General features: G+C 40.9%; 1 protein-coding gene across 3 annotated transcripts in view; it reads right to left on the reverse strand.

Moving 5' to 3' along the window:
- Window positions 1–10,750: 10,750 nt before the first annotated feature.
- Window positions 10,751–14,960, reverse strand: part of adarb1b (adenosine deaminase RNA specific B1b) — a 129,188-nt gene continuing 124,978 nt past the window's right edge. For all 3 annotated transcript variants that reach the window (XM_085434704.1, XM_085434706.1, XM_085434703.1), the window contains 2 exons: window positions 14,749–14,927; window positions 10,751–14,063 (listed from right to left, as the gene is read on the reverse strand). In XM_085434704.1, coding sequence (XP_085290830.1) covers window positions 13,887–14,063; window positions 14,749–14,927 — 356 coding nt within the window. In that variant the 3' untranslated portion in view covers window positions 10,751–13,886. The remainder of the gene's footprint in view (window positions 14,064–14,748; window positions 14,928–14,960) is intronic.

Below are 14,960 nucleotides of genomic sequence, written 5' to 3' on the forward strand. Positions count from 1 at the left end.
TAGAACTGTTTATGATGGTATTGTTCCATAAGAAGTTGATTAGGCAGTGTTGATCTGTGTTGTTGTGACTTTTAATTTGAAAGTGAATATTACATCAGAGCAAAAGAACTCCGTGAGAATCACTAGAAAACATAGTGTTGATTATTTAGTATTATTTACGTGTGCTAAAATCACAGATATCAAAAAATTGGATGTAAACAAAATAAAGCATTCTGCCTTGTATCAAAGGTTCATGGTACTGGTGGTGGTGTAATGATGTGGGGAAATGTTCTTGACCCCTTAGTACCAGCTGAGCATTGTTTAAACACCACAGCCTGCCTGAGTATTGCTGTTGACCATGTCCATCCATTTATGTACCCACCCTCTGATCGCTGCTTCCAGCAGGCTACTGCACCATGTTACAAAGCTGAGATCATCAATTTAGATTCTTGATCTCAATCCAATACAGCACCATTGGGATGTGGGGGAACAGGTAATTTTCACCATGGATGCAAATCTGCAGCAGCTGTGTGATGCTGTTATCTCAACATGCAACAAAATCTTGGTAGGAATGTTTCTAGCACCTTGTTGAATCTATGCCACGATGAATTAAAACAGCTCTGAAGGGAAAAAGAGTTTCCAAACCAGTACTAACAAAGTGTAACTGATTAAATGGCCAGTGAGTGTGTCTAGGATTTCATGTCATTTTTGGCCACTAGGTGGCAGTGTACTATAGCTGACCAGGGTCTCATGCTGTTGAGAATTTTTCCAGAGAAATTGAATTTACTCAAATATTAATTGATGGGATATTTTAATCTGATCAGTTATATATGCTAATAATAAAAAGGTAGTTTTTTAGTACTTTAATAATAATGTTGAACATATCAAATGACCTACATTAAATACCCCTTTTTAATTGTTGAGAGAGTTGATATATTTTTGTTAAACAAATAAGTCTGTGCTTGAAGCTCAGCAGACTTCATATCGTTGCAAAGGCAGTTTGATCTACAGTCTAGTTCCTGGGTAATCCTTGCATTTTATCTCAGGCTGTGTCTCTGCTTCAGTTGTTAAATGGTCTTCTGAAAGCAGAGAAGACAATTGCAAAGTTAAAAAAAAATCAGATAACTCAGACCTAGACAGAATGAGACCATGCTGCACTGCCACAAATAGCCACCATGCAGTTTTCCACTGTCATAGTTTGGATTAATGAGCTGCTTTTAATTGTTATGGCTCCACTATGGTGCCTTTACCTTTTAAAGCAGAAAGGCAACAGCATGTTAATGCTTCCCAAGCCTGCATTAACGTCAGCTCTCAAAACTCTTTTATGTCCATTAAGATCCATCCTAAAAAATATACACTTTCACTCTGCGTTTCTTTGAATTCAGAGAAAAGCACAGAAACAGGAAAACACTTTAAATGGGTCAGAATGTTCCATTCCTCAATATTAAGATCTACTGAAGGAACTGATCACTGAGAAATGATTAAATTATTCACACTTCTGTTGCACTTTCTCCTGTGTTTCCACATTCAGCGCAGATGTCTGAGGCAATTGTGTGTCTACTTTTCCTTTATGTTTTTCAGTTTTTCTGTCTTCAGATGGACCCAAGATGATTCATCATGAACTCCTGAGATTTTCCAGATATTTTCCCTTCTTTCTTAAGAAATAGTTTCAACAGCTTACACTCCTGGGTTCATAACAAATGTGCTTCCTACCAAGGCTTTCCTGTATCCTTGGCTTGACATTTCAGTCTTTGGAAAAGTGCAGTACTGTTTCAGCGCACTGTGAGGAATAAAAACAGAAACAAATCCTCTCCAGCATCCCCAAGAAACTGTTGTATTTCTGTAGGAAAATATCTCCAACGTTACTTGACGAAAATGAAGAATTATTCAGAGATGTTTGATGTTTTCGATTTAGAGATAGCTCTTAAACTTCTTAAACAAGCTTCTAAATCGAAGCAGTTTAATGGCTGTATGGAAACACAAACACACACACACACACACCCTCAATAAACAGCCATGTGTAAAATATTGGAAAAATACGTAAATGTGGGTGTAAGCGAGTGTAAACACGCAGCTGCCACTGCACATAGTTCATAAAAACACAGATTTGCTCCCATGCCCAAACTTTCTCGAGGTTACTTCTTAAACACAAGGTTGTTTCCACATCAGCAGCAAGTCTGAAGGTCTCATTTTACTACAAATACTCTCCAATCTGCTGTTTTCAGTCCTAACCTTGCAAAAATGACTCAGGGTGACACTGTGTGGGAAGGCAAATTATAGCATAGCATTTCATTCGAGACATGCTTATGCTGAAGGACAGTGGGGGAAAAAACATGAAAAAAACAAAAGATCTCCTTTATTTGAATATTTAAGAGTAAGCTAAGGAACTATTACTTCGCCTCTCCTTAAACAGGAATTATTCTGCTTGTAAAGATAACTGGATCAACACTCATCCGTACTGTGTTGATCTTCTTTGTCATTGTAACTGTATTTGATAATAAAACAAAGATGAGCATTTGCACATTTAATGCAAGGTAAGGTAACTTTATTTATACCCATAGGCAGGTAAATTTGCCTTACAGAAAAATGATAGCATTTGGCATCCCTTCAAGAAAAAAAAAACATATTAGTACGAAAAATGTTAAATAAATCTGCTTTAAACCGGCAGAACAACAAAATAAACCTTTAGACAGTTAAAACACAAGATGAATCTATGAAATGTCATAGACTGGTGATCTAAAATATAGAGGGTCATTAGGGTCAAAGGCAGCAGGGGGAAACTCAAGCTACTTATACACAGTGGGGTACACAAAGTAATGTGGGGGGAACAACACAGGTGCCGACAACTATGGGACAGGACTGCGGTTAACAAAATAAAACAGGAAGTAACAGAACAGCAACACCTCACACAGAGATGAAGACACAACACAATAACAAAAAGCTTGAAACACCATACAAAGGACATACAACTTGGTTATTAGGATAAGGCAGTCCACACCAGTCACAAGGAGAGCACAACGGAAAAATAGAACTCAAAGCCAAAAACACACAATTTGCTGACACTGGGATCATCGTGATAAAGACCCAGCACATCCTGTGTAGTCCACCAAACCAAACCAAGCTAATGCCCCCAACACCTCACACAAAACTGCTCAGGAGCAGCAGACAGATGACAGACGGATCAACGATGCTTCGGACTAACCCCAGTTTAAGTGAGCATACACGGGGTCACAGTACCCAGAGGATCCACTGCAGACATCCACAGTGCCAGAAATCACTGCAGAGGTTCACAGCTGCATTATATGTAGTGGATGTAACGTGGCGCAGGGAATTTAAACTATGTTCTGTTCATGTGGGCTGTGTCCTAGTAGTTACAGCTATCTGTGGTCACCTGCAACTTACAACCGAGTTTCACTTATTCCAAGGATGACTAGAAGTTATAAATATTATAACTGTAGTTATAAATATTACTTTTACAGTCACACTGTATGGGAGAGACTAAAAACAGGGTAAGAATCCTTACATTTACAGAAGTATTGCTGCTGACTGTGATGTCAAGCACACAGAGACGCACTCATTTCTCAGATCTTCAGTTTGACTTTGGCAGTGACAAGGGCATCAGGCTATTAGTCCTCGTTTGCACACTGCTTGGACAATTTAGCTACTCAAATAGAGCCCGCTTACTGGAAAACAGCTCCTTAATGAAGAGATGGACCGGTAATATGCCATAAAACTATTCTTTTATTCTTTCCTCGCACCCTCATGAATACACGCTGCCTGTATGCACACAGAGCCACTAAGTACACCTACGCATATGCACACTTAAACCCATACTTAAACACGCACACATACCTCAAATGCAAGGGCAGAATGATAATGTGATCTGGAGGAAATGGTGCCAGTTTTGCCACGTAAGTCAAAAAGGTCAAATTGCAAATGTCAGCTTTTTCGCCTTCATTTTAATTATTCTGTCAAGTTCAAAGAGTCTCCATCAGAAAGGAGCTGCACCTGACAAAGGAAGGCCTGAGCTCACAGATAAGCTCAATCTGCGTCTCTTCTTGACACTTTCTTCTCTATACTTAGCCTATCTGCTCTCCTCTCGCACACAGCGACTCTCAGAGTAAATTACAATGTATCGCAGTGAGCAGGGTGCCAAAGGGATGGCTTAGCAATTACCAGTGAACTACGAATGTGAAGTCAATTAATTTCTTCTGCTACTCTTCTACTTAGCTGATTTTGTAAAAACTCAGCTGATACATGATAAAGTGTCCACTTTTGGTTCTGATAGGCAGATGTTAACAATGTATTGATCCACTATTACACATACAGCACTGATAAAAGGAGAGTATCCCACTGTCAGTTCTATAGTTTTACATGTCAGGACAAAATCACCACAGCAGCTCCATCAGGTTGAAATGAAGGATTTGTGCCATTGCAACACTTTGATTATTTTCTTTTTCAGCCATTCTGCTGTTTTCTGCTGTGCTTGGGATCATTTTGCTGCTGTGTGACCCAGTTTTGCCCAAACCTTAGCTGTCACACAGATGGCCTCACATTTGACTCAAGAATGCTTTGGTATAAAGAGGAGTTCACTAAATAAGGTCCCCAGGTCTTGTGGTTGTAAACAAGCCTGAAAGCCCTCCACCCCCATTCTTGAAGGTTGGTTTGAGGTGTTTGTTCTTATATGTTTGTGTGGTTTTCTCCGAATGTGATGCTGTACATTATATCCAAACATCTCCACCTTGCTCTCTGCTGTCTGAAGCACATTGATCAAAAAGTTCTGTCATTTGTTGCAAACCTGAGCTCATGTTTTTTCCTGGCAACCCTTCCAAACATGCCATGCTTGTTCCGTCTTTTTTATTGTACTGTGATGAACTTTAACCTTTAACATGCTAGCCGAGGCCTGTAGAGTAGCTCTTCACTTTTTCGTTCGATTTTTTTGCAGTTTCACTGAACATTGCATGGGTTCAGGCTTCGTATTTAGGCTTAGATTAGTAACTGTCTTGAATGTTTTCCTCTTGTGGATCATCTTTCTCACTCCAGGATGATGGAATTGTTTGAGAATGCCCTCATAACCAATCCCAGATTAATGTGTAGCAACAACTGCTTCTCTGAAAGCATTGATGACGTCTGTCCTGCTCGGCATTGTGAATGCTCCAGACCGACAAACTGCCAAAACGTTCGCTGTCACGGGCATAGTCACAATGGCTGATGATTATTTAACCAGCTGCTACTAACCCTCTTAAACTCCACAGAAGACGTTAGCTTGTCCTCAGTTTTTCACACACTGCTTCTGCATTTTAACCAAATTTTGGTTAAATAATTAATGATGTGTAATACTGCATGTTTTTAGTACGTTTGAGGTTGTATTGACCTCATTTTAAAACCAGCGAAGTACCAGATTGTGAAAGTGAAAGAGGGTGCACTTTCTTTTTAGCATGATTGTATAACTCCAGACCTATGGCAGCCATTTTTAAGTACTTGTGTATATTTTGCAGAAATAAAGATTTTGGCCACAATTATAGAGGGTGATGCTGAAACATTGATGTGTTATGCTGACATCAGCATTGATAATATGGAAATTTCACGATAATGATATCTGCAGTGTTTTCATATATCATTTGAAAAAAAGAAAGTGTACTTTATTGACCCCCGTGGGGAAATTCCTCTCTGCATTTAACCCATTCACTCAGTGAGCAGCCATTGGGCACCCGAGGAGCAGTGTGTAGGGACGGTACCTTGCTCAGGGGTTGAGGTAGCTGTTCAGGGGAATCAAACCCCGACCTTCCGATCATGGGGCCACCACTCTACCTACTGAGCTATCCCTGCCCATTCGTGCTGATAAAAGCATTGTTAATATGGAAATATGAATCTTTTTGTGTCACTGTGAAGTCAAATAATGCTGCACTGAAAAAAGAGCTCAAACAAAGAAAGTGTTTATGTTCCCCAAGCACCAAGATATTATTTAAAGTTTGGAGACAATGAAACTAAAGCTTTTTCCTAATTCGTGTGACCATGACCTTTAGACATATGACACTGAAGCATTACATATTAAAATGGTATTATCCTCATATGTCTGGAGCAGAATAATTTGAAATCTTTGGCTTTTATAAGCTGTAAAAAGTTGAGATTTAAAATTAATTGTGTTGGAAAACTTTTGCAAAACTTTATGGCATCACTGTGACTTCAAGGCGAGGCGTCATATTGAAAAAATAAAAAAGTGTGCTGTACAAATCTCTCCATGATATATTGCTCTATAGGAATTTTTTTTCAAGGTTAACTTTGACCTTGGGCACTAACAATGAAGGTCAGTAGTTATGCCCCCTAGGCCTGGTATATTGCTGTAAAGTATGAAGACAGTCCATGAAAACTGGGTTATAAGTTTTTGCTAATTTTCACATTTCGTGTGACCTTGGCTTTGACTTTGACCCAGTGATATTGTGAAAACTCTGGATGCTAGTCTGCTAACAAACTGAACTGATTACACACTCGCTCACTTTGAGCAGAGTAAGATATACCAAACCACATGAGCTGTAACTGCTGGTTTAACGTCCTCTTCTTATAAAATGTGTCATATTCATACTGTGTTAAAGTATTACTTCCCACCTACCGTTAGAAAAGCACATTTTTGGCTGTCTTGAAATGCTGTTTTATTAATGGTTCATGATTATTATTGTACGAACCCGAGGCCTAAACTTCCTCAGTCTGTGGTCCCACTGCAGCTCATTATGCCCCCTCGCAGTCTTTGTGAGATGCAGACAGCATTGATGTGCTCAAAATACATTATTTGGCACTTTACTGTTTTATTAAGTATTTCTGAGATTTTTTTTATTCCCAAGCCGTCAGAGAAAGTTTGTACTGGAAGGGCAGCTGCTGGGAAGAGAGACAAGGCTGCAGGTTTCTTGCTACTTTTTTGTTGTTGTACCTGTCAAAGCATTTTTGTCAGCGGGTCTCTCGGTGCACTACACCGGCATCAGCTTATAATTTTCTCGTTTAATGAGCTCGCTCGGGTGGGCAGTCTAGTGTGTCAGTTAGGAGAAGTTTATAATCTACAGAATGAATTCATCATCGTCAGCTCATATCATCAAACACGCCGCCCTTTGATTTCATTTTTCTTTTATAATCACACTTCAGTCTGGAGACTGTCTTCACTTGTCTCTTTGCTTTGGTTTCAGTGACAATGAGTTAGTGCTATCACTTGATAAAACACTCGCACACACAGTGGGCACACACGAAGACACAAGGTCACAGACACACTCCAACCAGTGAATAACAGCAGGCTCGAGGTGGAGACTGGTCTTGCCATGTGATTCGCCACATACATCAACTCTGTTGAGCAGAAAATTGAAATGGAAATGTGGGCCTTGGAAGAGTGTGGCTTCCATTTACCCCTGGACCAAAGCTAATGATTTGTCATTTCTCTCAGGGACACAAGCTGCTGCCCTCGCTCTCACACGTATACCGCACCAGGGGGGCTGAGCCGCCTCACCGGCCTCTACTGTATGTAGTCATGTTTCATTTTATTTCCACATTTGTGCTCCGTGTGTTGCTGAGACGGTTGTTTCCAGTGGTTTTATATTATAGTAGTCTAATTTAAGTAACATTTGTGAACGTCATATCAAATTCATTCATTCATTTTCTGTCACTAGTGACAAAAACAACAACACATGACACTAACAAAGCACATATAGCTGCTGGATACTGTATGACTTTTATCTCTGACAAATGTGATAATATTAACATTTATGCAAAGAGCAACATGGTATTGGAGACTCAGCAGATGGATTTTTGCATTATTGAATTCACCTGTCACGACTGTTTGAATCTGTTTTTCGAGCTTTCATCATGTCAGCGGAGCGTGGGGGTGGGGGGTTTAAAGCAGCCATGTGTGATTTATTATTGATCCGGTGTTGGTATCTTCTGGGATGCTGATCAGACGCGCAGACAGAAACATCGACTTGAAACACATTTTAAAAACATTCTCTGTCGACTGTATGCACGCCGTGATTTCTTCGTGCGCGGTTTCACATTTTTCTGAGATCTTCATTTATTTAAAGAGTTTGAAGATTGCTTTATGGTTACCGGTCAGTCACGGTAGTAAAAATAAAACCCGAAAACAACACATGTGTCTGAAGGCCTTTGTGTTCACAGCTAAACTCCTTAAACTGACAAACTGTGAAACACATTTGCTAATTGGGCATGCTAAAATTCTCTTTTTAATGAGAAAACTAAGCTACTTTCATGAAATAGGAGAAATGCTTGGAATGCATTTCAAATATTTTACACATTTTTGAGATTGAGAAATAAATGTTTTTACCTAAATATACCTGCAGCGACAGCAGGCAGCAGTAAGGGTGCATTTCAGTGATAATACTGTTTGTTAATCAGCAGATTTGTTAAGTCAAACATGCATCAGAGTATATCCACTATGAACGATGCTATAAAGCACAGGCAACTTGGGCTTGAGGTTTTCAGGTAAAGTGTGCATACATCCTGTTTTATACATCCTGCTGATTAATACAGCAGCTGATCCGAGTCGGTCCATGTGGCACTGTTGTGAGTTGTGCCGGTAAGTTCATGTTCTGTGGGTATGAAACCAGAATAGCATCCAGACCATCTCCAGGCTCTGTGCTCTGGTACATTCGTCTGTACTGACAGAGCATGTTTACTTATCACAACTTAAATAATAGCTTCCATTAAAAACGACATCTTAAACACCAATAACTGAAGCTCTGTTGAAAGTTCATGTCACATCTTTAATTTGAAGTGTACATGATTATGATAAACTGGCATCAGAGCAGATAACCGGCCCTTCTCTTGGCTGAAAAGCTCTTTTCCTGCTTTTGCCACATTTAGGATTACAGAATGTGTGAATTTGATGTACTTCTCTGGCTCTGAGTACACAAAATGCTTCTGTGTACTTCTGCATCCACCCTGTTGCTCCTGTCAAAAGCTAAATTATTACTAAATGTCAAAATGCCAGCTCCACTGGCAGCGATACGCGCCCAAACCATAACAGAATCTGCTTTCCTTGCTTTCTTCCAACATTTTGATCGAGGTTGATTTTTGTTTCAGTAGCCCATAAAACTTTGTTATGCTACTCTGCAGGGTTTAGTGTTGTGTGTTTTTGCAGAATACAGCCTGATTGCTCGGTTTCAGAGGCTGAGTATAGGCTTGTGATGAATGCTCTGGACCCTCTTTTCATGACCATCCTGTAGAACATTCCTCACTGATGGATTGTGGTTTTCACTACCATGAAAATGATTTTCCACTCATGACAAGATTTGTGCTCCTCGGTCCCTGTGGTGCGTTCTTCTTGAGTAAAACTCCTTTTTCGAAGTGTACGAACTGTTAATTTGATAAACTACTTCTGATATCCCTCAAAAATAGTTTTTGAACATAACTAATCTTCTTTGCATGTGTGGTCAACTCTAGTCCTGAATCCACACTCACAACTGTGAGTCTACACAAAACCTCAGCACCAGTTTAAAAGCATTTGTGCAGCAACAAGTGCCCAAATTCTTTTACCAATAAGAGCTTCACAGTTTTCAATATAGCTGGCCATGACATAAAGCCTCACGACTGATATATACAGTATAGATAGCTATATAGATGGATACTCGCTGGCCACTTCATTAGATACACCTGTTAAACTCCTCATTGACGCAAATATCTAACTAGTCGTTCACAAGAAAGTGAGGCGATGCATGTAGGAGTGTAGACATGGTTAAGACGATCTGCTGAGATTACACCGAGCATCAATGGGAAAGAAGTGCGATTTTAAATGTGTTATTGTGTTTGCTGGCTGGTCTGAGTGTTTGGGAAACTGTGGATCTACCGGGACGTTCTGCACAACCATCTCTGGGGACTACAGAGAATGGTCTGAAGGCCAGCGGCAAAACACCCACTCGTTGCAACCAAGCTATGAACAAGACCACACCTGTCAGCTAAGAACACTAAACTGATGCTACAGTTCACTCAGATTCACCAAAATTACACCATAGAAGATCGGAAGAAGTTTTCTGTTTGGATGGTAGGGTCAGAATTTGGTATAAGCAAGACAGCCTGCCTTGTATCAGTAGTTCAGACTGCTGCTGATGTTGTAATGGTATAGAAATTATTTAGGAAACACTTTGGGCCCTTGTATCAACTGATGCCCAACCAGCTGAGTATTGTTGCAGACCATGCCACTATCTTCATAACCACAGTGTATCATCTTCTGATGTCTGCTTCCAGCAGGAGATCGCACCATGTCACAAAATACAGATTATCTCAAACTGGCCATCTGTGAAATTAGCATCATGGATGTGCATTTCAACACGGACCAAAATCGCTGAGGAATGTTTCCAGCAACTTGTTGAATCAATGGGATCAAGAATTAAGGCAGAAACAAAATCGACTGATTGAAAAGTGGGATAATGTGTATGACCTGGATGTTCACATCGACCCTGCTAGCCTTTGAAGGGCTGTCACTGTATAATGATGCAATGACTCAAAGCTCAGTTTTAACTAAGTGCAGTTTTGAAGTCAGAGCTTTTATGATGTAGTATTTTCACTTAGTAACAGTTTAGTCATAGCAAGCACAAGTTAAATCCTCCACGCATTCTTCATCCAACACACATGAACTACAGTTTAGACTGTGGAGTTTGTCTCTGTGTCCCAATCTGCTGCAAACCTGAAGTGATGCTCTCGCATGATTTCAGACTCACTCTCTCTCTTTCATACACACACAGAAATGCGATAAAAAAAGAATCCCAACCATGTGCAAAAGTAAACTAAGAACTCTTTTATTCTTTTTTGTTCACTTTATATATCTATCTTTAGCTGTTAACTCTTTTTTTTTTCTACACGAGTCCTTTAAAAGTTTGTCATCATGCTAGGTGCAGCTTCAGTGTTGGTAGTACATGCAAAGTTGTAGTTTTTGTCAGGGGAGGGTTTCACACATTGGACAACTGCAGAAGGAGAAGAACGGAGAGCAGTGGCTCTGGAAATCAGTTAACAAACACTGACCGATCTGGAGTCACCAAACAAAAGAAACATAATAATAATAATTATAACAAATAAATAAAAAAGAACCCCACCAATGGGTGCAGCTTCAGAAGGGGTGGGGTGGAGGGGTGCACTGACCATCATTGAGGATTCACAAAGGGTTAAGCAGAAGCAGTTCAGTTCTTGCAGATAGTTTGATCCATCTAATCCATAAATGGGGACTTTTTCTTTTTTTAAATATATATACATATATATATATATATGTATAGAGAGAGAGAGATCATGACATCATCTGTTGACATCTTTAGTGCAGTTAAAAATGAAAACAAAATCCAACAAGCAGGCAGTCTTTAGGGGGAAATATCTATATTAAAAAATCTCAGACTTTGCAGTTTAGAATAAACGAAGAACACCAACAGAAAACCGAAGGAGCAGAAGGGGAGGAAAACTCGACACTCTGTTGGTTTTGGCCTGATGTTACAGGAGATATTATCAGTATTGCTCGAGACTTTGGTCTGGATCTGTTTGTCGGGGGGGCACTGGATACTTTTTAAGTTTTTTTTTTTAACTTTAACTCTACTCTGGGAGTCCCCGCTTCCTGCTTTTTAAATACTGACTAAAAACAAACAAACAAAAATACCCCCAAAAACAACCAAGTATAAGTGAAAGGTACATACATGACATCACACGTGCCAGCTGGTGGATGCCACTTTGAGCTTAGGCACTTTACAGTGCATATTTTTTTTTTTAAAACATGGGTGGCTACAATGGGGATGAAGCATGTTGACCCCGGCAGTGTTAGTGCCATGCTTTATGGTGCCCAGTGAGTGACACAGAATCACAAATACTTACTTAGCAACAGTAACATCTTCACAATCTCGGCAACAGAGGAGGGATCAAAACCTTTTGTTTTTTTGTTTTTTTGTTCTTGAGGATGAATCGATTGTACAGGTCAGAAGACGTGTTGCCTTTGTTGCTCCTTATTTACACAGAACTAGTATTTTGCAGCAATAATGATCGCAGCTCACAATATACACATGATCACTGATTGACAGCTACAGATGCACTAAGAAGCCTGACATTTGTATTTCTCCCACTTTGAATCGAGCACATCGTTTTTGTACAAAGTAAAAGTAGTACATTGTTGTGCGGGTATGCAAAAGACCGGACAGTAAAGGGTCGATGCCACAATGTTAGATATTTGAAAAAGAAAAGGAAAACACTGGGGCAGAAACACACATGGACATCATCATCTTTGGTGAAAATCTGACAGGAATATGCTTAAAGACAACCTGAGCACACACATTAATTGCACGCACACCCGCACATAGAAATTTCCCGCAGCTGGAAATAGGAAGTCACCGCGGGAAAACATCCTCATTTACAAATTGAAAACATGAGGACATTTATGCACTCGGGGTGTACAGGAATCGAGTTAATTCACAACATGGAATATGCAGCTAACATGTTTCTTAACTGGGCGTAGAGAGGACGAGGATGAACATGACATCACACTGTGATACATTTTAGCATACGACTTCTGAGTCTTCTCATGCAGGGGTTGCATTTTACTCTGCTGTTCATCTAGCTGATTCCGCACACAATAATGTGGAGGGATTGCATCTAGTGATATACTGTATGTGCTGCTACAGTACATATATACCATGTCATCTGTCAGCCATCATTGTTCCCTGCAACAAAATGACATAATTACAAGATCTGAGAGGTCCGTTATACTATCGCTATGTTCACTGTGGCATTAGCCCCAGTCCTCAAATGCCTAAGGGTGAAAAAAATAATTGTTCCCATCCCCCCCTTCCCTCAAAAATTAAACAATCAATCACAAGAAATCTAGAAAATAGAGACAAAGATTCAAAGCTGCCTGTGGAGGAAGATGCTGGCATTCATTCAACATCATTCGCCGACGGACGCACGGGGCTCCCCATCCTACGTTTTCCGCTCTGCAGGCCTCTAAGTTCAGTTTCCATGCAAAGCCATGGCTTGGATCAAGAAAAAAATACAACGTGCAGCACCTCCCAAAGCTTCTCCCAAGACCCAGGCGAGGGGTGGGGGGTGGGGGGGGGGGGGGGGGGGGGGGGGGGCAGTCAACGTGACCCTCACCCCTCCCTCGCATCTGTTCAAGTATGAAATGAGAGTGACATAAAATAACTTAAAAATCATACGCACAGATGAATGAACACGACATAAAAATAAAGGAAAGAGCGCTACGACGCTGTCACACCTGCCTTATAAACTCTTTCCAGTCAGTGACTCAAACAGGGCGACAACATTTTGTAACATTTGTATCTTTAATCCAGAGGATAAGAACACGTAGTCTCAGCTAAGGAACGGACCAAATAACACACATTAAACGTTACAACGCTTATGTTTTTCTCAGCACTAGATTTACATCTTGAAGATTTATGCATAATTAAATTAAAATTTGTCAGTGTCATTAATTTTAGCAAAGATATATATTGTTTTAGGTCCATATACATTGGTTTTAGTCAACAAAGATCCCGTTTCTAGGCTACATTCTGACCTAAATTAGCTACTTATTGATCAACAAGACAGAACGGTATAATTTCAGCTTCCACATCTACGCCATAAGAACAAGATTTCTCTGGGAAACAAATGGGTGCGTGTTAAACGAAAAAACAAAACATGGATTCCAGTTTTACACAGTAAAATCAAAGTAAAAAGTTAAATCAAAGACACGAGGCTGATGTCCTCTGAGGAATGAGAATGATGAGTTACGGATGGTTTGTGAAACGGCGCACGTTCATTTCCACAAATACAAAGTGCACGTGCGTGCTGACACATGGGACGGAAGTAAGTGTCTGCTTGTTAATACGGGGGCTCTCTCAGGCCTGGGTCAGGGAAAGAGGAGGGGGTGGTTAAGGAATCCCTCGACTCCCTCAGGAGCTGAGGGTGAACTGGTCTTGCTCGATGGGCTTTTTGACCCAAGCCCCCAAGCCGGCCTTGTGGAAGGCCTTGATGAGCGCCTGCTTGGCAGAGTGGTACTCTGTGGCCGCCTGCTTTGCTTCGTGGTAGGAGCTCGGCTTCGACACCTTGATCCGCAAGATGGACGACAGCTGAGGACGCAGAGAAAGGAAAGTAAGCAACAGAATAACAGAAACAAACCAAAAACAACCACGCATTAATCTAAAATCTCAGCTCCTACCACACAAAGAAAAAGAAACTTGTTTGCACTCCTTGGAAGTCAGGCTCTGACTACTAACGTGTCTAAACGTTAAATTATATTACTGGGAAAGTGGACGAAGTCAGTGGGTGTATGATAGCAGGGAGATGTTCTCACACAAATGTCTCAGCACAGTGCAACGCACTCCACATCACAGTCATGCCAGAAAGCGATGCTAATGTTAGAAAAAACTGCTCCTTGAGCCGATCCTTTGGACTTGCTGTAGCCACAGACCCAGCTTTCATTCTCAACATTTAAGTTGAGTCTGTTTGACACCAAAGTTGACCTTTGCTCTCTGTGCGAGGTCAATAGTGACATCGCTCACGTGCAAACAATCAGAACAGAGCTTCCAAGGAATGACCTCGTAGCTTAGCTGCGATTCCTGAGATGCCACACTGAAGTACGTGTGGTTCAGACGTGTACAGCTCGTGATGCTGACTGCAGCTGACCTCAGTCTGTTTATGACTCACTGTCACAATCACTTATGTAAGAAACTATAGTTATGTCGCGTGACTCAGCACGTCTGCGCCAGTATTACAGCGAGGTGCGTGTGAATGTGCGCTCTGGCCTCGCCGTACCTTGGAGTGAAGGCGCACCCAGCGGCTGTAGAGTGCGTGTTTGCAGAGCCGTGAGGCGCGGCCCATGTCGTCCTTGCCCGTGGTTGCGTTGATCACCTCCAGGGCCTGGTCACCCACCGTCCAGTTCACACTGAAGTTTGGAGCCTTGCCTGGCTGCCTGGCTTCAGCATTACTTATACCTGCCATTAAAAACACCCAGAGTCAAAGACCGA

This window comes from Copadichromis virginalis, linkage group LG16, assembly GCF_057382275.1.
Source record: "Copadichromis virginalis isolate Kocher_CV1m ecotype Utaka linkage group LG16, C_Virginalis_male_GT1.1, whole genome shotgun sequence".
Classification (NCBI taxonomy): domain Eukaryota; kingdom Metazoa; phylum Chordata; class Actinopteri; order Cichliformes; family Cichlidae; genus Copadichromis; species Copadichromis virginalis.